Raw genomic sequence first — 27,675 nt, 5'->3', positions numbered from 1 at the left:
TGTCACAAATGCATTAAAGCTGAAGCTTTATAAAAAATCTAGCTCATTTTCACATAGCTAGTGACAGTAAAGGAATAGTTCAGTCTTAAATGAAAATTCTGTCATTAATTACTCGTTCCAAACCTATCTGACTTTCTTTTGGAATATAAAAGGTGAATTTTTGACTAATATACTTTGCTCTCTCTTTTCCATATAACGAAAGTGAATGAGGACTGGAAAAAAAAAACAACAACAACAAAAAAAACAGCATAGAAGTATCATAAAAGTTGTCTATATAGGGCTAATATATACATTTGATTTAAAAGTGGCTGGTAAAATTGTGTCTGGTGGGCAGAAAATTCAATTTCCCACCCTGGTTGTGATTGACAGGCGCTGTGGCGAGTACTGAGGTGAAGATGAGGTTGCAGGAGTTTGTCCTGAATAAGAAGAAAGCACTGGCCCAGAGGAGCCTCAACCACTGCTTGCCTAACGACCCACGCTACTGGTACGGGTGAGTATCACAGCTAGTCATTGACCATTATATTTTTGGATATATTGGATATAACTTTACACGGTCAGTTAGCAATTCTATTACATTAGTCTTGTGCTAACATGCATAACGTTTAAGTCTTCTGGCTGTACTTCTGAAACCGTGTATTTTAATGTTTTCTTCCTGGACCCATGTACTTCCATTGTAAATGAGTTACTGTAACAGCGATCTTTACTTTTTATACCAAAAATGAGTTGCGGTATTAAACAGTATGCCACAAATTATGTCAATAGAGCTAACCTTGTAATAATCCCATAATATTCCTTAAAATACTTAAGGCACGGTCACATTTACAGTCATCTCAACGGGAATCTGTGCGATCGTTAATTTTGCACAATGTACTTCCGGCGGTGAAGAATTTCCCCTATCTGATTTCATGTGGAGTTCAAATTTGGTGAATTTTAACAGGCGAATTCGCCGTGTTGACTAGTAGGAAGTTGCTTGGTTTGGCAGTGACCTCTGTGTGGGCGGTGCTTCGTACACCGCTACACTGAATATTCACAGTGGACAAGGATATAATTTTAGCTGCAAGTTTCTTTTTAACTTCTCTCTCCAAGAGTATAAACTGCAGCATTAAAAAGAGGCTGCTTGGCAATTCGTTTTATGGAGGTGTCACATCGCTCGTGGAATTTCGCTGTGCAAAGGTAATTGTGTCTGTGCCTTTATGGTACGTGTCCACTGGGGTGGAAGAAATCCAAGTAGGTATAGCTGCTGGCTGGAGATCTCCAAATGTGGGTGGAATCACCAAAAGAGGGCGGGGTTACTCCAGATTGGGGCATGGTTACTCCTAAAGGGGGTTGCGCCAACTCCAAAAGGGGACGTCACGTTCACTCATGGTTAGGGTTAATGAAAGCGTTATGTTAGGGGCTCCCTATATCTTTGCTGTTGGTTTGGAGCTCCCCCCCTTTTTGGAGCTCTGCCTGCAGCTATATCCTTCTCAAAATATACAAATAGTGTTGATTTAATACACTTGCTTACCCAGCCACAGTCATCGTTTGAAGTTGAATAAACATAATAATGTGATTAAAGGACTGAATCCAGCAGAAATTTCAGCATTATTGTCAGATTTTAAAACGCTTATGACAGACGTCACTGCTTTCAGCTCATAGTTATTGGCTGCCGCCTAACGCATTTCTTAGTTATTTTACACTTGACCGCTATCAATGCTTTCTCCGCATCACTGTCAGTCCCACAATCCACCTCGATAGCGTGGCGCTCAACTCCCTTATTCTTCTTCCAAACTATGTTCCTGCCATGGTACAGGGTCCGTTATTTTGCGTGCAGCTTGCCACTTTTTCCGATCTAGTGCAACTTCCAAGTTTATTTTGATGGCACGCATATCTTTGATGGTATCCATCCACCTTTTCTTTAGTCGACCTTTTGGTCGCTAGCCAGCCAGGTCTAGTCTCATCGCTGTCTTAACCACAGAGGCCTTGTGGCTTCTGACTACATGTCCATACCACTGCAGTCAGGCCTCTCGCGTCTTGTCCTCGATTGAGGCCACGCCGAGTGTCTTCCGTACATCGTTGTTGGCAACTCGGTCCATCCTTGTTAGTCCTAATCATCCACCTGAGCATGCGCATTTCCATGGTGTTGAGCGCTGCTTCGTGCTTCTTTGTGGCTGCCCAGCATTCAGCTCCATAAAGTGCGACTGGCAAGATGACTGATTTGTAGATTTTTGACTAAAGGCGCAGGGGGAACTTGTGGTGAAACAGGGCTGCAGTGACCTGGCGGCACTTCATCCAGGCCACATTGACGTGATGGCGGGCGTCATGGAGTGATTCTCCATCCGCTGAGACATGCGAACCGAGATTCTTGAAGGTGATGACTTTATTGAGGTTTTGACTGCGAACTGTGATCAATCTGTCCACTTGGTCTCCGCACTCAAGGTATTCTGTCTTCGTGATGTTTAGCCAAAGTCTGAAACTGGCCAGGCGTTCGTCCCAGATCCGCGTCTTCTGTTTGAGTTCCAGCCGAGTTTCATCTGCCAGCGCAACATCATCGGCGTAGAGTCCATGAATGCGGCGTTTGGATGTCACTCGTCACCGTATCCATGCATAGGATGAAAAGTAGTGGTGATAGGGCCGATCCGTGATGGACGCCCACCTTGATGTCAAATGGAGGCGATGTCCCAACGGCGGCTCGAACCACACTTGTTTCTCCTTGGTAGAGGAGCTGGACCCATCTCAACTCACTTAACTACCATTGGAATGAATTGAAAACGCCCGCTCATCTCTGCTCAAAACGCGCCTAACGCGGGGGGTGGCAGCTGTGGGTGTCACACTATGCATATACCCTCAGATTGAATCAACAAAGCAGCAGATACAGATCTTTCTTGACTAGATTGTAGAAGAACACATTCATAAAAGCAGTGCTTTTATTTTCATGTTCACTCAAGTTTGCTCCTTTGTTTTTCTCAAAAATAAATAAATACGATTTACCCACCGCAGCTACACAATGATTAAAGTTGACAGGTGAACAAAATGAGAATTCACCACACTACCAGCAACAGTTTATTTAAATAATTATAACATTTGCACTGGGGTTGGTCATTTCTGTAGTTGGCACATGGTATATACTGTAAATAGGTCAGTGTAGCTCTTGGCGCTGCTGCCTGTTTGAGATGGGCTGAAGATAGGCAGATTAAATTCTTGGGTCTGTGATGATGCCGGCAGAACTCCAATGCCCCAGTGCAGCACAAATCACTGTTGTTTTCTCACTTTAAGAGGATATAATCCCTTTGATTTTGCCGAGGCAACTTGTCGTTATTTGTCATGTTTGGAAGCACGTATGTAGTACTCAAGCTTGTTTGTTGGTAAACAGAAGGATGCAAGAAGGAAGAGCAGCCAACAAGTGTCCAGCATACATGGGAACTCCTTCAAAAATAATTTTTAGGTTGCACCTCATGAAGTGGCTTGAGAGAATGTCCAGAGGGTGCAGAGCTGGAATCTAGACAAAGATACTCATACTTAATTTGTGTTATTTTATAGTTTTGATGACTTTACTATTTTTCTTAAATGTGGAAAATACTACAAATTAATAATCAGTAGGAGGTGAGTCCAAACTTTTGACTGGTATCGTGTGCTTGTGCTTGTTCTTATTTACATGTTGTGATTTATTCCACAGGAAAACCCAGCATAGTTCACTGGACCAGAGCTCGCCACCTCAAACAGGGATTTCCACTTACAACCACCCGGTGCTGGGAATGTACGACCCCAAAGATGACTTCCCGCTCCGCAAGACTGGTAAAGCATTCTCCACTCAGTGTTCTAACTGAGGTTGCAGATATTTACATACCAAAAAATCTGGAACCCAACAAACTCTATGAACTTTGCTTCCATTGGCAGTTGGAAAGTCTCAGTTTTTGCTGTGTAAAATGCAGATTTTTTTTCCTCACATTTGCACGTTTAATATATTTATTTTCAATTCTAGCTAAATGTGGAGCAGTCACCATGACAGGGCTGGTAGCAATTGATCACAGAAAATGTGCCAGCTATTGAGATGAATGGAAACACTTAAGGATAACTCTCTTCAGGGTTCCCACTGTCATGGGATTTTTGTTTTGTTTTAAAGGGCATTTTAAAATGTTAATTTCCATTTTTGACTGGAAAAGTCATGGAAATTAATACATTTCTAAAAAATAATGGACTTTTATGTATTGATTTTTTTTTTTTTTCCCTTGTTGCGTACAGTTGTAAACTATTTCATAGTCGAGAAATTGCAATTAAAGGAATATTCCGGCTTAAATACAAGCTCATTCGACAGCATTTCTGACATAATATTGATTACCACTATTTTAAAACTATTTTCGACTACTTAAAATAAAAATAAAAATAAATAAATAAAACTAAAATCTAATGGGGCCAATTTTTGGAGGTCTTAAAGTCAGAAATGTGAAGCTTGTAATTTTATAAAAAGCACTTACATGTATTCTTTCATTACAACTGTAATATTAAAGCTGTATAAATGGTCATTTTTACGTTCGTTTTAGGGTTTACAGCGTTATGTTGTAATGGCAACTAAGTTGTAAAATTGGATATAGCTTTACACAGGAAAGGTTAGCAAGCGATTTTATCATACTAAAATCATGTTAACACACATATTGTTTACATCTGGTGGCTATAATATTGAAACAGTGAGTATTTTAATGTTAACGAGTACAAGTACCGATACTTCATTTTCGATTCTCGCCGATACAATACCTGTTTTTTGTTTTATTTTTTCTGAATTCCACATCAACAGTTTATTTTAATTTTCAAATTTAATTCATCAAAATAGTGTCTAAATATGTAAATTCATTAAAACTTTAATTAGATGAAAATAGAACAATTAATTTTCAACATACTATATTATTTTTATAAAATGAAGAACTTTTATACAGGACCTCACTGCACAATCCAAAATAGAACATTGGAGTTATTTTTGTCAAATAAAATGCTGCATAACAGAGCATCACAGATGTTGATTTCTCTTAAATATAATACAACCCCAGTTCCAAAAAAGTTGGGACAGTATGATAAATGCTAATAAAAACAAAAAGAAGTGATTTCTTCTCTACCCTCTTCAGTGCACAATATAGTTCAAAGATTCAAGGAATCTGGTCAACTCTCAGTGCGTAAAGGGCAAGACGAAAACCACTTCTGAATGTGCATGATCTCTGATCCCTCAGACGTCACTGTCTTAAAAAACATAATTCATCTGTAAAGGATATTATGAACATGGGCTTGAGATTACTTTAGTAAACATTTGTTAGTCAACACCACTCGCTGCTGCATCCACAGATGCAAGTTAAGACTTTGCTATGCAAAGCAGAAGCACTACATCAACACTGTCCAGAAGTGCTGCCGACTTCTCTGGGCTCGGGCTCATCTTAGATGGAAAGTAGAACAATGGAAATGTGTTTTTTGGTCCACAGCCATCGTGTTCTCCGGGCCAGAGAAGAAAAGGACCATCCAAGCTTTTATCAGCATCAGGTCCAAAAGCCAGTGTCTGTATTGGCCAGGGGTGTGTTGGTCCCCATGGCATGGGTAACTCACTTTGAGGGCACCATTAACCCTCTGGGGTCTGAGGGTGTTTTGGGCCCTGGAGTTTTGACATGTCTTGACATTTGTGCTTTTTTCAGTTGCTTAAAAACATATTAATGGCTAAAGTCTGATAACACTGTATTCAGCACAAACTGGGCTACAATAATATGTTAGTAACATGTATGTATGAGAAAATAACGTTTATGCGTGGTTTTTGAAAAAAAAATTTTAAGTCACTGAAATAAGGCCATATATCACATACTAAACATTTGTTCACAAGATTTTTGAGAACTGGATCTTGTAGCCTAGAGTTTTTGCTACAAAAATGATGTGAAAACCATCCTGATCACTCATTCATACAAAACAATATAGTCATTTAACTTTTGTAAGACACTTTTAGTGTTAGAAAGGCCATATGCGAGGAGGCGTGGATGATCATGAATATTGATGTGATTCACACCTGAGGAGACAAAGACCCCTCCCCTGAGAGAGAATGAATGTTTGTAGCTTATTCACAAAATCAAGTTTAAGTTAAAAGAAGTAATTTGAGTATACATTTTCTTTACATAAAGAATTTACTTAAAAACTTTAGACCTACACTACCGTTTAATAGTTTTAGATCAGTAAGACTTTTTAATGTTTTTAAAAGAAGTCTCTTCTGCTCACCAAGGCTGCATTTATTTGATCCAAAATACAGCAAAAACATTGATATTGTGCAATATTTTTACAATTTAAAATAACTGTTTTCTATTTGAATATATTGTAAAATGCAATTTATTCCTGTTATCAAAGCTGAATTTTCAGCATCATTACTGCAGTCTTCAGTGTCACATCATCCTTCAGAAATCATTCTAATATGCTGATTTTCTAATATGGGCATATTTACAGCACATTTTACACATTTACACCCGAACAGATATTTGCAAGCACAAGCTTCGTTGATGATAATGAGGCAGCAAAAACACTAGTTAAAATATAATCTAAACATTCATATTATTTTTATATCATATTACATATCATATTTATATCATACAGCATACAATTTAAATACCTGCTTTAGCCGAAACAACATTTAAATGTAACTAAAACTTGCCTATTAGGACATATTTCAAATGTTAATACTTTGAATACTGGCTGGCAAGTCTGGAAATAGTCCAGCTAGTAAAATATGTACATGTTTATATAAAATAGCATGTCAACTAATGTAAGTAAAGACTTACTCATCCGAAATTGTATCCTCGGCTGGATCAAGACGCTCTTCAAAATGTAAACGTTCATCGTCGGAGTCCCGCTCTTCTTCTGAGGAAAATGTGACCTCTTCGTAACTATCCAGTACCATCCGTAGAGCTTCCTCACCTGTGTAGCGTGCCATCTTCCAAACGCACAGGAAAGTGAATGAATCTGATGATGAACTTGATGCTTTTTAAGGCACTGTTGGGGGCGTTTACCATTTGCATTGATCACCTCAGCACATTACCGTATGAATAGCGCACTCTGCTGGTGGGTGTGATCACGTTTGGGATAATTAGCTGAGCCAGGAGAAACTGTACATCGCTTGGTTTCATACAGATTACATTGCAGGATAATATTTGTTTTAAATTTGAATTGTTTTATTAAAAAGTAGACATTTTAAGCTTTCTTTAGACATATGTTCAGTGTTTGTGTGATAAGTATTCGCGGAGTTTCACTTCATTTTTGTGACGTGTTTCAGAAAGATGCTTGGGGAGACAGAGATGGCTGAAAGTCATATTTATTTTATAAAAGCACAAGGTTTTGTTGTTATTGTGAGTGTACACAAATAAAAGTAGACCCTTTATAGTTTCTAATGATGTCTTACACTTATCTGCATGCCCAAAAATATATTTTAAGTTGTTTCCGCTGTTATGCGGAAAAAATCCAGCAGGACGTGCCGGCGCGTCCGTCGACCCCAGAGGGTTAATGCAGACAGATATGTACAAATTTTGGAGCAGCATTTACTGCCATATGCACCGTCTTTTCCAGGGATGTCCCGGAATTTTCAGATGGAGAACTTCAAACCACATACTGGCCGAATAAGCAGAGAGTGTGGATTTTTGATTGGCCTGCCTGCAGTCCTGACCATCTCCAATTGAGAATCTGTGGTGCATTATGAAGCGCACAATATGGCAACGAAGACCCCGTACAATTGTGCAGCTTAAGACCTGCATAATGGATGAATGGGGGAAAATTATAAATGTTATTATTAAACGGCAAAAGGCTGCTATTTCGTTAAATTAATATGTAGTCTGTATGTGCCTTGCACTACAAAGTGAATTAGCGCTCTGCTCGCTGTCATCTGCGACAAACAGAGTGTGCGATGCTCATGATGGTGTTTTCCGTGTATGAACCAAAGAGCTGTAAAAGGTATGAGCAGCCGGCGTCGGCACAACACCTCCTCCACACGTTCACAAGCACTCACATTTGAAGTGCGCAGCACATGCAAACTATATATTTATCTCATTAAATCACACCAGGACATGACGTGATTTTAATTTGTGTGCTGAATGTTTGCGGAATGATATTCATAGTCAGATGGTATTGGTTTTTGGTGTCTGAGCATTTTTACAAGCATGAGTACAAGTAGCTATGTACATGAGTGTGGTATCAGACCAGACATCCTCATGAACAATATATTTCAAGTATATTGCAAAATATTCAGATATATACAAATATCTAAGTAGTTTGAGAGTTTAGGAAGACTGACTCGATTGCGTCATTAACATTGTGTCATGGGAGTAGGCGGTCACTGTTGAACTCTTTTGCCGCAGTTTGTCTGCTGCGATTGATGGATCTTATCTCTTCAGGATTCACAGGTAGCATAGTTCAAAGACCATACTGGAGGAATTGGTCTCTGGGTTGGCATGGACCCAGTGCCCACTGGTTCAGCATCAATGTCTTCACTGTCAGGCCTCCAGGGAGTGTGTGTTAAAGAGCCGATACCCCCTTCCCTACCTGCTGCAGGAGAGCGCTCAAGGGCAATTCCTATGCATGCTCACTTCAGGGTGGTTTAGGTAGCATAAGGCGTCTGTGCTCATTAATCACCCTGAAAATGGGCCTGTCAGGGACCCGCAGTACAGCCGGCCCTGAGCCAATAGCACATACTCTGGTGAGACCAGAGTAATTACAGTGCAGGAGATGCATTACTAGAGTACATTACTACTGTATCTCTACTGCAAAGAGAAGGTCAATGTTCCTCTTCTACTCATATCAAAGAGTCCTACTGTACAGCAACCTTTCTGACCTTAAAGGCAAAGTTCACCCAAAAATTGTAATTCTGTCTTCTTGTACTCGCCTTCTAATGCTAACATTCATCTGAACATCTCCCCTTTTTTTTCCATGGAAGAAAGTTGCAGAGCTGTTTAACCCTTTCATACGTAACATCACATATACGTGACTGTTAATAACTGGGCCCCACAGAGTAGCATCACACATATTTTTAAGCAACAGCCAGTTATGTTACAAGCTGCCAGATTCAAATCGGCTTTCACGCCGGCACAAGCTGTGCTGGTCAAGCGTCTGTCATTCATATTCGCTCAAACAGTTACTCATACAGTCTTTTAAACCACAGAATACATTTTATATACATACATCCAACTCATCACCAAAGTACCACAATAAAAAGTTTACAGCTCTTATACGCACAGTCAATACATCAAACGCGATCTTCCTCCGATGCGTTCTGCCATTTGATTACATTAATAGCGTTTGCCATTCGCCAAGCAAACAGCTACTAAAAGAGTCTTTTTCAAGCACAAAATATGTTTATTTTATGTAACAAACAGCCAAATTGTCACCAAAGTACCACGATAACAGTTCACAGCTTGTATATGCACAGCCATCATATCTAAATGCGATCCTCCCATGCATGCAGCCACGTCTGCTGATTAGATGCAGATGCGGTTTTCATTCACACAAACAGAAAATCAAACAGTCTTTTCAGGCATATAATTCGTTTGTTTTCTGAAAAGACAGCCAAACTTTCACAAAAGCACCACGATAACAGTTTAAAACTCATATACTCAAAGTGAAAACATGCTGATTGAGTGCTATATCCTTGCACGCAGCCATGTCTGTTTACATAAGCGCTTGTCTCACGCACACACACAATGTCTGAGATGTCAAACAGTGCATAGGCAAACCGGACTGCTGATATTATTTGTAAATTTTTTTTTTTTTTTACAGCTATAAAAACTAAATAAATAAAACAAAAACAGTACATCAGACATAACCTATTTGTTCACATGTTTAAATAATATTTAAATAAATAAATAAATACTCGTCTACATTCTGCCCCCCTCTACCGGCTGTGCAGTGTCACATGCAAAAATAACTCACTCCAAGGGGCACTGCAGAGGAATTTAGACCCTACTCATGAAAAGGTTAAACGGCAGTCTTTTATTGCGGTATTAGCCATTTCAGATAAAAGCGACCCTAAATGGCACGTATAAACAAAACAAACTTTGATTGGTCACATCATGTCGGTCAGACACACCTTTCCGTTTTAAGTGGGTAGAATAAGCTGCCAACTGGACCAGACTTGATGCGGATAATCAAACGTCTGGCTAACTGACACTAGATTACTAACTAGTTATAGTTACTGTAATCTGATTACTTCTTTACTCAAAAGCAGTGAAACACATTACATTTTAAATTCTTGTAATCAGTTTACAGTTACTGACTTATAATTACGTTACTACTTTTTAGTGCATTACTTGGGTCACACACATTTCAGAAATATTTATGTAGATTACATTTAAATTATGAATTAGGTGCTGAGTATGTGCGACAATGAACAAGGAGAAAACATTATTTTTAACTTTTATGTGAATTGTTGTAGAAATTAACTAAAAGTGAAGTAATTAGTATTGTGAATAAGTAATCAGAAAAGTAATCTCATTATAACTTGAGAGAAGTAATTAGTAATTTGTTGTGGATTATTTTTTTGAGGAACTTACCCAACAGTGGTTGCAAACCCAGTGTTCCCACAGTTCTATGTTTTTGTAAGCCATGAGTGGTGCAAATTCTTTCATACTTATATTTCCCATGCAAGGTGTAAACCTGGGAAACCAGCAGGATCTTCGGGAAAAAGTCAGAGTTGGGAAAGAGGACCTGTGGGTCTGAACTTCATGCTGTGAAATGTTCTTTGTTTAGTACTGATGATTGAGTTCGCGGTAAGGCTCGTTTGCGAGCTGATTCCCATCCTTCTGCTGTAGATAAACCTCAGTTTACTCTGGCTGGCATTGGTGCATTCCTGCAGTTGGGAAATGGAGAGGGAGGGTGGCCCTGGCCTTCACCAGAACTGTCTAACACACTTTTTCCCTCCCTACCGCCCCTCTCAGGACATGCTATAGTCTGTTATAACATGTCTCACCTAAATGTCGGACATCTCTGGAACCTTAGCTCTTGGCAACTGCAAAAAGTGTGACATTGTTTTAGGAAAACCGGCAAGATCTTCAGTGTCATGAATCGTGCAGAGATAGTTGCTCTTTTGTTTGTGTGTCAAAGGGTTGGGCAAAATTCATAATTTAAAGGGATAGTTCATCCCAAAAATGAAAATTCTGTCATCATTTACTCCAAACTTCAAAATTTGTTCCAAACCCATGAGGAGAAACAGGAGATGTTAGGCACAATGTTCATATGGACCCATAGAGCTAAGATGTTTTTCTAAAAAACTTAATTTGTGTTCTGCTGAAGAAAGAAAGTCATACACATCTGGGATGGCATGAGGGTTAGTAAATGATGAGAGAATTTTCATTTTTTGGGTGAACTATCCCTTTAACATCTCCCTTTTGTGTTCCATGGAAAAATAAATTAATATGGGTTTGGAACATCATGAGAAAATTATGACCTATTTTTTTGTTTTTTTGGGTGAACTCTCCCTTACAATTAGAGTTGGAATTTGAATTTGCCTTTGCACTACAGGATGTTGAATTGGAATTTGAAATGTCAGTACAAGGAATTGTTGGAATTTGTATAGGAATTTGCCAAGCCTGGAAACAGTCATGGAAATTAACAAAACTCGACAGTCAAGAATTTTTATAGTGAATATAAATTTATGTAGTGAATATATTTTCTAATTACTCTCTGATCTAAAATATTTCTGCACCTAAATATTGCTCCTGGTTAGAGCTTGTGCAGAGTAAGCTTGCTCGCAAATAATAGTGATGTCAGATTTCTGAGTGAATCCTTTGTTGAGGATGTCCTTTTCAGTTAATTGGTCGAAATGCTTCATTAAAGCATTAGCTTCAGTTGAATAAAAAGGATTTCTATAAATTGGTTTCCAGAAATCACTTGAAAAAGTCATGGAAATTAATTGATTAAAAAGAGTGGGAACCCTGATTTTGAATGGTACACAACCCTGGTGTGTCATTATTTTCTAATAGTTTTGACCACCAAACCCCCCCCCCCCCCGTTTCAGTGTGATTGCATTCTATGAGTTTAAGTGTTTATGTGTTTCTCTGGCACTGCTGCGACATGTTCGAGCATACGGAAATGTCACAGAACTGATATTTTGCTCAAAGCAAGCTTTCTTGCAACCATGACTCTTCAGCTGTGACTCATTCTGTTACACATTGCATTCAAAGTGTTTTTTCTTAGAAATTCTGGCTCAAAAATAATCAAAACAGTTATTTGCTCTTTACAGCCTTAGGGTGTTGAATAATTAAGACTGCCTGTTATTCCTGTTTGGTGTAAACCATGAATGGTACATATTTTGGTCTACTCTGCTGAAAAGGAAAAATACTGTTAAAACCAGCTTAAGGAGGTTTACAAGTCTTAGCTGGTTTAAGCTGGTCTTAACTGGTTTTAGGTGGCAGGCCGACTTGTGTCCCAGCCTGACTAGCCAAAATGTGCCCAATTAACCAATCAACTTACGAGCCTGGCCAGTCTTAGGCTGGTTTTGGCTGTTTGTTTTTGCAGGGTAAAATTTGATCAGAAATAGGACAGAGGCACTTCTATAGAAAATGTGTTCTGATCGCTGTACAGAGTGCTGTCAAGCAAGTCGTTTGTGGCTGGCTCCCACCCTCCTCTCATTTGTCTGCCATAAGAATCGCCTACAGGTTACAATGAAGCACTCTTCACATTCATGTTGACACTTCAATTTTCACTGGGAATTTACAGGGTTAGGTAGCTGAGGCTAGAGAAATCTGGAAGGTATTCAGGTTGAGCTTTAAACACAATTACACTAATCAGCCTGGAGGTGCAATTTGTGACCTTAATACCTGCTAATAACAGCTGGAGTTTGGGCTGGGCCAACAGTAGTGCCTCCTGTGAAGGAATAGAAGAACACACTGTTGTCTACTTTGGCCACATCCAAAGTAATCCATTTTCTTTTAAAACCCCCATTTTTCAGTTTCCTAATGTCATTGTTTTTCAAAGTTTTCGATACTAGAGAGCACTTTCGAAAGTCTCAGTTTTCAGTGGAGGAAAATGGCATTGAATTGTGGATGAGAGGTGACATCAGCATCAGCAACATCAGTGAGTTTTTAAATAAAGTGACTTGTGTTGCTTTGTTCTAAACTGATGCATGCTACAGTTCTGCTGCGTGTACCGCCATTGTAAAACTGTAAATTCAATTCGCATGTGAGACTCGTTTGCAAAATCACTGCCAGATGGTGCAAAGGGACACTTTTTTGCAGCTTTAAGTGTAAAGAAAGTGAGAGTTGTCACTATTATCAACATTGTTAATATTATTAGTATAATTATTTAATTGCTTTGACTTTTGAAATAGTATGGTTATAGCGCCACTAAGTGTTTAGAATAGCAAGTGCACATTTACCATGGCAATCGTGGCAGTTAAAAGGCCATAACTATAAGTATAGAAAGACATTTAAAAAAGTAGAATGTGCTAAGGGCACTTCTGTTCCTATTGCAAGGAATGGAAAACTCCATAATATGTCAGTTAGTAGAGAAAAAAAAAAAAACGTTGGGAGAAACCAGGCTCAGCTGGACAAATGCTTAGAGAACTGATGTGGTTTATTGCAATGGCCTTGGCTGCTTCTAAGCTAATGTGGAGCTGTGCATGCTGTCCTCTCAACACTGATTCTGTTTCCTAAGAGCTCATTTCCCTTATCTGGATCTAAGTGCTTTTTTAATAGCTGCAGGGCAAGGACTTCTGTATGTAATTTACCGTCTGCTCGGCTTCTCTCTGCTGACAACTCTTCATCTCAAAGACAGTGCCTGCTCATTCTCAACAACCTTATAACTCCTCCAGATCTCCTTCTCAGTAATCACCATCATAATCTATCAGGAAAATGTCTCTTCAGAGAAAATAATATATAATAGAAAGAGATGTAAAAACTCATTTAAATAATTGCACCGTAGTGTTGCTTTACAATCCATTGTACAGAAATCTAAAGAAGTGAAAATGAAATTAGTGGAAGTGTTAGTGTTTCTAAATTCTGATTATTTCACGGACATAATCACGAACTTTAAGCAAAGATTCTGGATATCTAGTTTACTTGCTGCTAAGTGCCTCAAACAAAACACTGAAAATCTTTTGAAGATTTGATGCCATTAACCTGGCAAACTTTGTCAAATCCAGTGACTAGTTTTGTAAAACTAATCGCTGGATACAGTACAACTACAGTAACGCCTTCCAAAATGCTCAGAAATCTAGGGGTGACCATCGATAACCAACTCAATTTCACAGACCACATCTCAAAGACAGCATGATCATGTAGATTTACACTCTACAATATCAGGAAAATAAGACCCTTCCTCTCTGAACATGCCACACAACTGCTTGTCCAGTCACTTGTCATAACTAGACTGGACAACTGTAATACTCTCATTGCAGGCCTCCCTGCATCTGTAACTAGGCCCCTGCAAATGGTCCAGAATGCAGCAGCACGTCTGGTCTTTAATGAACCAAACAGTGTGCATGTTACACCACTCCTTGCCTCTCTTCACTGGCTGCCGGTTGATGCACGTATCAAATTCAAGGCTCTGATGCTGGTATACAGAACAGTCACTGGGTCTGCTACATTCCCACCAGTCGGTTAATGAGCGGTGCCTTGTTGTACCAACATAAAGAGGCACCAAAACATTTTACCGGACTTCCGGTTTCACTGTGAATGTGAAGCTGACTCACTCTCTGTCTCCAAAAAACGGTTAAAAACACATCTTTTCCATGAGCACTTAACCATGCACTCATAAAAAAAAAAAAATATATATATATATATATATATATATATATATATATATATATATTATATTATATTCTTGTTGCACTCTAATCTGTCTTGGATACCACTATTCTGATGCTAGTGAAACTTTGCAATGCAGCACTTTTCATACCACTGTCTCCTTAAGATGAATCGCTTATGATGTATTATTCCTCTTTTGTAAGTCGTTTTGGATAAAAGCATCTGCCAAATGAATAAATGTACATTTAAATGTAAATGTAAAGGCCAATTTTGGTAGAGTGCTTGCCAATTTTGTGCACAATAAGAAAGTCAGTGACCAACTTAGACTAAAGGCCAAATTATAGTGCCGCTACTGTCAACAGCACGGTACCCTTGGACTGTCCACATGCAGCCCAGTTTTTCTAGACATGCGGACAGTCCACTACGGTGTGTATTGTCTGCATGTGCGCATCGTCTACTCATTTGCCTGGTGTTGACTGTATTGAAGCATACCACAAAGCAGTCGTAGAGCGCATGGGGCGAATGCATCCATATGGACTCATGGCCAAATAAGTATACTTTGAAAGGCTAGTTGTAACGGAACAACAGAAAACAAAATTTTCCTATAATAAGTGTTTAGCTTTAACCACTTATTACAGGGATATTTATAATAATTAAGTTGTAAGAAACAACTGATTTTCACTCAAGATTACAAGTTAATTCATATTGTAGTTTGCATGTTGAGTTAGAATTTCTTGTTGATTGTTCACTTTGTGAAAATATTGTTCTGTCATCAAACTGCCCGGTAGGGTCAATGTCACTCTTCAGGTTCTCTGAGCTACAGGATTTGAGTTTGGGCAGGTGGAGGGGTGTGTGAGTAATGTGTGCAAGTGTGTAACATCAGCAGATATCATGGGCCACTACAGTGGACATGTCAGAATTCTGGAGCAGCTCTGGTTCAGGCCTGTCTGCAGTCACACTATAAACCAGCGTTATGGGCTCCCAGTCAAAAGAGTATACTTTGAAAGGCTAGAGCTCACAGAAATCTAAGTATAACCTAGCCTTGGGTTAGGGGTTTCAACAAATCCCTCTCCCTACGTTGTAATGTTTATGGTATGGTTGTGAATGAGACCTCAAGTCATGCATCTTGTTGAGAAGAGGTGTACTGTTACTTTTCAAATTGACTGACCTGACAATGTTTGACAACAGATGATAAAAATGAGGGAATATCCCATAGACTTGCATTGAAAGAAGGACTTGAGCCATATCTAGGGATCAGAATTTCATAGACATTTTGGGGCTGGCTCTTTTGACTTGGTCCAGTAAGTAATCACCTCGCAACCACATAGCTACAGGTACAAGTTAACAACCACTCAGAACACCTAAGCAACCGCATAGTAATTCCCTGGAAACCACCCAAAACACCCTAGCATCATGGAAGTGAATTTTCCATGGGCGAGCACCATTGACAATTTCGTCAATTTAAAATCTCCTTTCTACTTATAATTTTGTTGCATAATCCATAAGATAGATATGCAGTGTTAAAATTCATGCCTGGCTTTAGGACAGTAGTTCCTGATCATCCACTCTTGCTAATGCATGGCATTACTGGCAGGATGCAGAGCTTTCTTTAACACAGATGTCTGGGAAATTTACTACCACTTACGAGAAGTGCCACCCTTATATCTACCTAGTTTGATAAGTATAACCACAAGAACAGAGTGCTCTTTAAGAAGTGAATTGAGTTATGGAACTTGGCTTTTTTCAACACCATCTAGTTTTTTTAGCGCAAGTATGTGTTCTGGGGGACACAGTACACTTCTAAACAGTTTGAGCGGGGACAAGGTAATCTTCAGTTAATGGAATGGGCTCTTTGAGGTTCTGTTTTAAATGTATATTGAGCACACTTAACAGTGCTCAGGCCGGGCCTGGGTAGCTCAGCGTGTATTGACACTGACTACCACCCCTGGAGTCGTGAGTTTGAGTGACTCCAGCCAGGTCTCCTAAGCAACCAAATTGGCCCGGTTGCTTTGGAGGGTAGAGTCACATGGGATAACCTCCTCATGGTTGCGATTAGGGGTTCTTGCTCTCAATGGGGCGCGTGGTAAATTGTGCGTGGATCGCGGAGAGTAGCATGAGCCTCCACATGTTGTGAGTCTCCGCGGTGTCATGCACAGCGAGCCACATGATAAGATGTGCGGATTGACTGTCTCGGAAGTGGAGGAAACTGAGACTTGTCCTCCGCCACCCGGATTGAGGTGAGTAACCGCGCCACCATGAGGACCTACTGAGTAGTGGGATTTAGGCATTCCAAACTGGGAGAAAAGGGGATAAAATAATAATAAAAAACAGTGCCCAGGCCTGCATGGGTGCAAATTAAATTTGCGTGCTCTTCTTGCTGGGCACTTCACATTTTGACATGGGGTTACAAACTGAGCAAGGATCAACCACTAGAGCAAACCTGACTAATTAATGCAGTAGATAGATTGAGAGGTCTTTGTTGAAGTGGAGTGGGTAAAAATGTCAATGGTCCGGGCCTGGATTATTGCTTCAAACAGGCATGACTCTCACTGTCTGTGACCTTTTCCATTTTGGTAATTACCAGGCCTGGACTGTACTCCACCTTGGTGGCATGCCTGTCCTGACACTCTACATTGCACTCAGAGAGCCTGAATGTTTGCAAACTTTTTAACTGACAGCATTGCAGCATTTACACTTAGACAGACTTGATTAAACTTTGGGCAAGAGGCTGTGCCAAGCTGGATGTTGTTCAGATACTGGTTTGCGCCATTGTTTATTTGAGTTAACAACCAAATAAGTGACCTGAGATAAACTCATTTGTGAGGAGTAATCAGGTCAGGCAACTGCCAAACTAATGGGTTGTATTCTGTGGATATTTGGCAGACTTTCATTCATTCTGTCTGTCGGTCTGTCGGTCTGTCGGTCTGTCGGTCGGTCGGTCGGTCGGTCGGTCGGTCGGTCGGTCTGTCTGTCTGTCGTTCTATCTATCATTCTATCTATATCGTTCTATTGTTCAATCGTTCTATCTATCTATATCGCTCTGTCATTCTATCTAGCTATCTTAATAGCTATGTTTTTCATATGTTTACATAAGATAGATAGATGGCTATCTAGCTATCTATCTTGCTAGTTATGTTTTTCATTTGTTTTCTTATGTGAACATGCTAGATAAATGGCTGTCTAGCTATCAATCTTGCTAGCTATGTTTTTCATTTGTTTTTTGCGTAACTATGTGCTAAATGGACATCTATCTGTCTATATGTCTGTCTGTCTGTGCTATTTTGCTAGCTATCTATCTTGCTAGCTATGTTTTTAATTTAAACGTGCTATATGGATGTTTTTGCTATCTGTCTATCTACACTGCCTGGCCAAAAAAAAGTTGCATACTCTAATAATACGTTGGACCACCTTTAGCTTTGATTACAGCACGCATTCGTCGTGGAAGTGTTTCAACAACCTTATGCAATGTCGTAACATTTATTTCCGTCCAAATTGCATACATTTTTTGCTGAGATCTTGTGTTGATGACAGGAGAGTTGAACCACTCCGTAAAGTCTTCTCCAGCACATCCCAAAGACTTTCAGTTGGGTTAAGGTCAGGACTCTGTGGTGGCCAGTTCATGTGTGAAAATGATTCCTCATGCTCCCTGAACCACTCTTTCACAATTTGACCCCGATGAATCTTGGCATTGTCATCCTGGAATATGCCCATGCCGTCAGGGAAGAAAAAATCCATTGATGGGAGAACCTGATCATTCAGTACATTCAGGTAGTCAGCTGACTTCATTTTACTGCCACATAACATTGCTGAGCCTAGACCTGACCAATTGAAGCAACCCCAGATCATAGCACTGCCTCCAGAGGCTTGTACAGTGGGCACTATGCATGACGGTTGCATCGCTTCATGCACTTCCTTTCTTAACCTGACTCGCCCATCGCATTGAAATAGGGTAAATCTGGACTCATCAGACCACATGACCTTTTTCCATTGCACCACATTCCAATCTTTATGCTCCCTAGCAAATTGAAGTCGTTATTTCCGATTAGCCTCACTAACAAGTGGCTTTCTTTTGGCCTCACAGCTGTTTAGTCCCAATCCTGTAAATTCTCGTCCCATTGTGCATGTGGAAATGCTCTAACTGAAACACAGTAACTTCTTTTCCACGACCACGGGATACATCTTCCGACATAGTTGTTTAAGAAATGAGAAGCTACACACTGCATCAGTGAGGGTTAAAAGAATTGTTACCAGCTGAAACATATCACTGCAGTAATGATCCAATCATTGGCTCTTAAGTATCTGCTTATTTAAATCCAAATGGCCATTGTCTGTGCTATCGTGCTAGCTATGTTTTTTATTTGTTTTGTTATTTAAACGTGCTAGATGTCTTTATCGTCCTGTCTATCTGTCCCCTTACTTTTTTAATTGTCTGTCTGGCTATGTTGTCTTGCTAGCTATGTTTTTCAATTGTTTTCTTATGTAAACATACACTAGATGGACGTCTTTGGGGTTTTGAGCAAAGCTAGTGTCAACGCTGTCTTAGGTTGTCTTCATACTGGTGTCATGAAGTCACACAGCTATATCCTACACATCTCATGCTCCTTCAAAGCACTGTTTCAGAATGAAATATCTGCCCAGGTTTTGCTTTGATCAGCTGACTGACTGTCCACATTCATTCTTCCTCAGCTTCTGAGCCCAACCTGAAGCTGCGCTCCAGACTGAAGCAGAAAGTGACAGAGCGCAGGAGTAGCCCGCTGCTGCGGAGGAAGGACGGGCCCATCACTACTGCTAAGAAACGTTCTCTTGACATGGCAGGTAAGAGAATGCATCTTTAAAGGAATAGTTCATCCAAACACAAAATTCTGTAATAATTTACTCTCCATCATGTTGTTTGACTTTTGATGACTTTCTTTTTCTGTGGAACACAAAAAGAGATGTTAGGTTAAATGGCAGCCTCAGTCACCGTACATTTTCATTGTAAGGAAAAAAGGTGCAATGAAAGTGAATGGTGACTTAGATTAACATACTGCCTAACATCTCCTTTTGTGTAGAAAGAAAGAAAAAGTCATACGTGTTTGGAACAACATGAGGGTGAGTAAACGTTAATAAAATTTCCATTTTTGGGTAAACTGTAGTCTTAGAGTCTAAGTCATAGAGTCATTTTAAAATTGCGTTTTCCATGCCTGGAAAAGTCATGGAAATTTCTGTAGTAAATTTATATATTTCTAACTTTGCTCTGCTCGATCAGCTTTATATTGCTCTTCTATAGAGTAAAGGTTACTTGCAAGCCATAGTGATTTTCCATTTGTTAATCTTTAAAAAAATAATTAAAAAAATGTCAAAAAGGTCTCAATTATTCATTAGCAAAACAGTTTTTAAAAATCCCATATGCAGTAATAACAAACAACTGGAAAAATAATGGAAGTTCATTGGTCAAAAAGGGTAAGGACCCTGGGCTCAGACATCAGTGCAGTCTTGACCTTTTTGTTTTTGTTTTGTTGTCCCAGAATCTGCATGCAGCAGTGCTCCTGGTTCAGGCCCAAGTTCACCCAACAACAGTTCGAACAACATTACCAATGAGAATGGCATCGCTGGATCCATCTCCAACAGTCCAATGGAGGTACAGCATTAGTGCACACTTCATCAGCAGTAGTATGACTGTGACAGTCATCACCATAGACTACAGTTTCATGATAGCAAGACAGATTTGAGTTTTTAGAATCTTTTTTTTTTTTTTTTTTTTTGCCTAGCTATTAATGGAATAGATGACCCGAAAATGAAAATTCTGTCATTATTTAGTCTCTCTTCTGGGCTGGCATTCCTCTGTGAAACACCAAAGGAGAAAATGTATCTTAAGAGAATCTTGCATGCGTCTCTTTTTCATGGAACGACTTTTCATAGTGACCACGCTGTCAAGATAAGAAAAAGAAGAATGGTCTTAAACCATACCAAAAACCACAAATCAACCTAAGGTGGCTTGTTGTTCTTAGCCGCTCTTCCACCCTGGTTAGACAGGACTTTTGGAAGGTTTGAGAGGGGTTTGGGCCATTTTCGATGAGAGACCTGCTGAGCACCATGCTGGGAGCCCATCTTAAACCAGCTAAGATCAGTTAGCCAATTTAGGGTGTTTTTTTTAAGCTTTTATGGAGGTATAGTTTTTAATTATATATAGTATATAGTTTTTGTTAAAAAATTATGCTGTTACGTTCCACAGACCGACATGAGAGTAAATTGTAAATGCAATATTAGGCAGCTTTTATTGGTGGGCACTCTTGTCATTTTGGGAAGTGTTTTGCAATTTTCCTGGCTTTTTCCTTGCATGTTTATTCAGACATCAACTGGCTCTTTCTGTAGACAGGTCCCACAGGGGTCCAGACAGAACTGTTTATTTGAATCGGTGGGGTTTATTTATCTGTGCATATGTTTGCATGTGTGTCGTTCCAGCCATCATTGGCACACAGACTGGCCGGTAGAGAGGGACCTGTTAGCCAGCTGTCACTGTACACGTCACCCTCCCTCCCCAACATCACCCTGGGTCTGCCAGCAAATGGCCCCTCCAACGTGAGTCCTGCTTTCTTTGTCTCTCTTGGAAGTGGAAGTGAATGGGGCCAATTTTTGGAGGGTTTAAAGGCCGAAATGTGAAGCTTATAATGTTATAAAAGCACTTACATTAATTCTTCTGTTAAAACTCATGTATTATTTGAGCTGTAAAGTTGTTTAAATCACAATTTTTACAGTCATTTTAGTGTTTTAGGGTTTGTTGACTACATCGTCATGGCAGCAAAGTTGTGAAATTGGCTATAACTTTACACAGAAAACATTAGTAAGCGATTTTATCACACTAAAATCATGTTAACCCTCATATTGTTAACATCTTGTGCTAAATGTCTTGCAGGCTAAAAATTATCTTTTGTCCACACATGCAAAGTTGGTTGATTAATAATTAACATAATTTTACATAAAAACATAAAAAGCAGAATTTTCTACTTCAGAGTTCTAGGGGAAATCTATCTTTATGAACACCTCATTTCTATAAGGCTAGATAAAATATTCTGAGTACACCATTTAGTTGTGACTGTGTAAAGATTTTTTTTTTTTTTTTTTTACACAAAGTCTTCTCAAGTGTGGTGATGTGCAGTTTGAAGTCATGTTTTGTGCAGTGCACAATGTTTTTACATGTTTTCTTCATCCATGCTCTTTAGAATGCTGCTTCACATGTTCGACTTCCTCCATAGCGCTGTAAAGTAGAAAATTAAATTGCGAGAACAAAAAAGCAGCATCAGCTGTTGAACTGAACAGGACAATTTGAGTTACTCCTGTTATTAAATGCGGCTGTCAATCCCAAGCTTTGACTGTCTCTCAGACACTCCATCGCAAAGAGGGCTTTTCTACGCTCAGCCGTGGGGGTAACACACATAGAGGGGCCCCTGTCTGGATTGTCATGTGGCTTTTCAGCACCAGTGGCATTTCAAATAGAGCCCTTTGAGATACAATGCTTGACCACAGCTCACTGACGCGAACACTATCCTCACAAAATAAAGATCTGAAGCGTCCTATTGATTTACGGGTGAATGTTCTTGCTTTCTGGATTCTTTTCAGATTACGATATTGATCTTTTTCTGTTCAAATAGGTTGCATCTGGCCAGCAAGATGGTGACAGAATGGCAGTGCCAGGAATACCCATAACCACTCCGTTCATGCACGGGGCCCATCTGCCATCTTACCTGACCGCCTCCAGTTTAGAGCGAGAGAGCGGCTCTGCACATAACTCTCTACTGCAGCATATGGTGCTTCTGGAGCAGTCAGCGGCGCAGAACTCACTGATCGCAGGTCAGTCTCAGCCATAATAATCTTAATGATAATGCAGAGATGCATGTGTTAATGTCCAGGTGTATTTAAGGGGTCATGAGGAATTAAACTTTCCTTAATCTTTTGAGATAAGAGTTTCTAGTACTATGAAAACATATTGTAACTTTCAGAGCTCAAAACGTACGTCCAAAAATGAATTTATTGAAGCTGGAGGTGCACCGATGTATCAGCCAAACATCAGTATTGGCCGATAAAAGCAATTATCTGCTATATCAGACATCAGTCAATTGTTTAAAAGCAGTTGATGATCTAGGGCGATTATTTCCTTTAAACTAAGCAGCTTAAACAGCTCATTCCTACTTCCGCAACTTTCCGATGTTGGACAGATTAATATATTAACATAAGATGGTGCTCAAACATTTGGCCTGCACAGTCACAGTGAGGTTATAAAGAGTAAGTAGGATCGATACTATCATTCCAAAACACTAAATAAACTAACAATAAGAGTAAAATGCGTCAGGAAAATCTGCCAAATCTTACGCTTTTCCTGACTGTGTGTAGCACCTCACACTCTGCATATCATTCGGAAGGATAAAAAAAGTTAATTTTTATAAGTTATATTTATAAGAAGCTATATTTATAACAAGATTCCTGATCACTTCAGTCTGATCTTAAAAGTTTAAGTGGCGTATTTCAGCTCGGATTGTTTTATGAATATGTCACAATGCAGATTTTGCAAAGTGGCAGTTATTGATGGATGGGGCAGTTAAAAATCATATTAGATTCCATATCAGTTTACAGCAAAGCATTTCTCATTTAACATACAAAGAGGGCATTTATATAGAAAGAGGTCTTAAAGGCAGAGCAGGAAAAATCCTAAAACATACTGTACTCTAGGGTTTCTGTTAGCCGGTTATTACCAGTTTTTGACCGTTAAAATGTCCGAATGTCCGACATATTCAAACATTGTCGGACACAATGTCCGTTGAAAATATTAACCCTCCTATGGTGTTCGGTCATTTTTGATTGAAATAATTTTTCCTCTTTTAATAAAAATGGTTTCCTTTATCTGAGCAGTACAAGACTTGGTGACTTTTTCTCCATTTGCCATCTGAACATAAAAAATAAAATAAAAATTGGCTTGATGTGATAAGTCTAAGTGGTAAAAATAAAACAAAAAATAAAATAAAAAAGTGACACCTTTAGTATTTGCGGTCAAAACTGACCAACCATTGAAAATGAATGGGACCAAAAACAGAGCAATTTTTTTTTATTTATCTGTCAAATTCAATAAATAAATCAGCCACAATGCAGAAAAAAAACCAGACTGAAATTACAGGGTGAGACTCTAAAACATCCTCAGTGCAAAACATACACATCCACTCACACACAAACACACACAAAAAATGAAATCATGAGACTATAACACAGAGCTTGCAAAATAAATTTTTACTATAGAAAGTTTGAAATTGCAAAATGTTTCCTCTGTTTCATCTTGGGGTTGTTTTTATTTTTGTTGTTTTTTGGGGTTTTCTCCCCTTTTTTCCCCAATTTGGCATGCCCAAGTCCCAGTGTGCACTAAGTCCTCGTGGTGGCGTAGTGACTCGCCTCAATCTGCGTGACAGAGGACGAATCTCAGTTGCCTCCACGTCTGAGAGAGTCAATCCACGCATCTTATCATGTGGCTTGTTGAGCGCATTACTACGGAGACCTAGCGCGTGTGGAGGCTCACACTATTCTCCACGGCATCCACACACAGCTCACCACGTGCCCCACCGAGAGCGAGAACCACATTATAGCAACCACAAGGAGGTTAACCCAACGTGACTCTACCCACCCTAGCAACCAGGCCAATTGGTTGCTTAGGAAGCCTGACTGGAGTCACTCAGCATGCCCTGGATTCAAAATTCTGACTCCAGGTGTGGTAGTCAGCATCTTTACTTGCTGAGCTACCCAGGCCCCACTCTGATTCTTCTGTTTTATACTCTAATTGAATTTTCAGAATTTTGCAGTTCATTTTTGTTTCTTGATATTCATTTTCTTGACATTATTATGCATTGACTGTGAGTTAAATTTTTATGTTTGAAATAAATTATTGGGATACAAATGCTTATTCTGTGTCTTCTCTTTGTAACACCATGGTCAGGTTTGATTGCAAGCATAATGACATTAACTGCAAAAACTGACACTTCCAATCAATTTTAAAATGCTAAACTTTGACAAATAATAGTTTGATGATGTCTAAATATATATATACAAATTCATATCTTGTGATAAAATATAAAATTAGGTTACAACAAGCCATCAGACGACACAGTATGTGGCTACAGCCATCTACTGGCTGTTACTGGCATGACATGGATTTTAAGTCATTTTTTTTTTATATTTTGTTCACCAGATGGTAGCAATCTGCCTCCAATTTATGTCACATTGTCATATTTTCTTCATGTTTCAACTTATAGAAATGTAAGTTCTGATTTTTTTTTTTTTTTTTTTTTTTATGTGCTTATTTGTATATGCAAATTAATGGTAACATTTAGAAATGTACATGTAAATGAGATCAAAATAGCATAAAATCCCAAAATAAATTCACAATTCTTTTGCTCTTACTTCAGGGAAGAAGAAATGGTATCATTGTCATCATCAAAAGAAAGGGTTACACATCTGACCCTTCCGGTCAAAAATGACCACGAATACCAAAGGGAGGTGCCCTTTTTCAATACCATAGAAGGGTTAACACGATGCGTCAGCAACCGCTTTAGTTGATGCTACAAGGGTACAGTGTGACTGTATGCCAATGATAACAGCGCATCACTGCCACAGAGGTTTGAACTTTCCCGAAGACATAATCCGCGACTATAGCACATTGTATTCTGCACACTGGCAAAAGTAGCCTGCGTACTTCCTGTTTTGCATGCCTGCAGTGAGAAGTTTCCCACTACAAAATCACATTAAAACAGCCTTGTGTTGCTGTCTTCTGGAGGTGAAGGACACCAGGCTTATGTGAATCTCAAGTTGAAGAGAAACACTGGACACATTTCACTTTTACACTTTTGTGCTATAAAACAATTAGAGAAAAATAAAGAGCCAAGGAAATAAGTCGAGGTGAGAAATAATATTACATAAACGAACTATTTGTTATTTTAATATTTATTTATAAATGAAAAGCTATGTGGCAAATTGCAGTTAAGTTGTTTTGTTTTTTGTATCTATTTAATTTAGTTTTTTATTAGACGCTAATTCCATGACAGCCCTTTTTTAATTAAATTGTTTTAAATATTTTAATAATGGAAAAGCAACTAAAATTGAACAAATGTTTATTTGACTTGATTGTGTCATTATTAGCCTATATCGCATTGTTATGCATAGTCCATCGCGTTTACAGCACAAAATAAACACAGAAATGAGGTGACCGTTTTTTTTTTTGTCCAATTTGTCCAGCAAACTTTATCATTCCCGGATACGTTGGCCGGCACCAAAATTTCTTAGCGGAAACTTTGCTGTACTTAAACTTTAAAGTTACCATCAATTGTCTGTGCCATAAAACGAATGAAAAAATAAATAACAAATAAAATAACTAATAATAAAAACTTGCTTTCCATTATGATTTACATTATGACATATTTTGTAGCATAACGCAGACAATTAAGCTTGCGTAGCTAGAAGCGCCTAAGGGCCAGTTTTAGGCGAAAAACATTTTACTAATATTATAAGTGGAAAAAAAAAATCACTTTATATAGCTAACAGTGAAACAAATTATACAAATATAAATTATATAAATGATCAAATTCTTAGTTTCCCCTGCATGTGTAATACATTCATTGGTTGTAATTAGTCTAGCACATTATGCAGTGCCTTTTGTAAATTGGATTCAATTTCCTCTGATATGCACTGAAGACGGCTCATTTTAATCAAATTACTCATAGCCAGTGTTAATTAGCGCCCTGATGTGCCAGGAGCAGTTACATGTGAGATGGGAGATGGTGTGCCACCAATTCAATAAGTCAATACTTTTATCCTGAAGATGAGAGAGAGACAGACTCCTCGCTAGAGCAGTCCATCATGATGGTCCTAATGATTTGTGCAATTGCAAAGCATCTGTTTAAAAGGGGAGCCTCTTCTCATCCCACTGCTGTAAGGAAGACGAGTGAATCCAGCGCATAGGAAATGTGTGAACTGAATCAACAGCTCTTGTTTTGTCGGCGTTTGACTGCTTTATTGTATTTGTTTAGCTCCTTGTATCACCTTGCAGTATATTTCTTCTCAAATGCAGTATTAAAATGATTTCAACCTAAATCAGTATGTTATGGCCATTGAATTATTTATTTTAATGATATAGAAATCTTAAAGGCACAGCAGCCAAAAAGTGACATGTTTAGGTCTAAGGGTCAGAGAAAGAGTGGAAAATTGTCATGAAAAACTAAATTATGACTGTTTTTGGCACACACACAAATTTTAATTAAAATAAAAAATAAAATAAAAAAACTTAATGAACATTATACAGTAAGTGGACCTCAGAGGAAAAAATAAAGTGTTGAAGTGTATAATGCCCATGCAACTAAGGACACCAAATGGAATTGCAAAAATACTGATACTGCTCGCTGGAATTTAGTTTCAGTTCTCTCTTATCACAATGCAGGCTGTTTCTTCTTACAAACTGACATAATTTCAACTCAAATCATTATTTTACGACCATTTCATTATTTATTTTGATGTTTATATAGATAACTAAGTAAGGCCAGCAGGGGGTGCTCACCCTGCAGTCTGTGTGGGTCCTAAAGCACCAGTATAGTGACGAGGACACTATACTGTAAAAAGGCACCGTCTTTCGGATGAGCCGTTAAACCGAGGTCCTGACTCCCTATGGTCATTAAAAATCCCAGGGCATTTCTTGAAAAGACTAGTCAGATTTGCTCATTGGCCCTCTGTCCATCATGACTTCCTAATAATCCCCTATATATGAACTGGCTACAGCACTGTACTCTCCTCTCTATCAATAGCTGGTGGACGTTCTGGCACACTATGGTTGTGTACACATCATTCAGGTGGATGCTGCACACTGGTGGTAGTTGTATAGATTCCACCGCTACTATGTAAAGCTCTTTGATTGCCTAAAAAAAACGCTATTTAAATGTAAGGAATTAATTAA

General features: G+C 39.0%; 1 protein-coding gene across 4 annotated transcripts in view; it reads left to right on the top strand.

Annotated features, from left to right (window-relative positions):
* The window catches only part of LOC127447372 (histone deacetylase 4-like), a 293,038-nt gene that overhangs the window by 185,192 nt on the left and 80,171 nt on the right, over window positions 1-27,675 (top strand). For 3 of the 4 annotated variants that reach the window (XM_051709199.1, XM_051709201.1, XM_051709202.1), the window contains 6 exons: window positions 370-490; window positions 3,656-3,774; window positions 19,404-19,532; window positions 20,225-20,337; window positions 21,162-21,278; window positions 22,349-22,547. In XM_051709199.1, the coding sequence (XP_051565159.1) occupies window positions 370-490; window positions 3,656-3,774; window positions 19,404-19,532; window positions 20,225-20,337; window positions 21,162-21,278; window positions 22,349-22,547 (798 nt within the window). The remainder of the gene's footprint in view (window positions 1-369; window positions 491-3,655; window positions 3,775-19,403; window positions 19,533-20,224; window positions 20,338-21,161; window positions 21,279-22,348; window positions 22,548-27,675) is intronic. The other variant, XM_051709200.1, reaches the window with a different exon arrangement.

This window comes from Myxocyprinus asiaticus, chromosome 10 (genome assembly GCF_019703515.2).
Source record: "Myxocyprinus asiaticus isolate MX2 ecotype Aquarium Trade chromosome 10, UBuf_Myxa_2, whole genome shotgun sequence".
NCBI lineage: Eukaryota > Metazoa > Chordata > Actinopteri > Cypriniformes > Catostomidae > Myxocyprinus > Myxocyprinus asiaticus.
The sequence above is the reverse complement of the archived record's forward strand: the minus strand, read 5'-3'. Positions and strand labels throughout refer to the sequence as shown.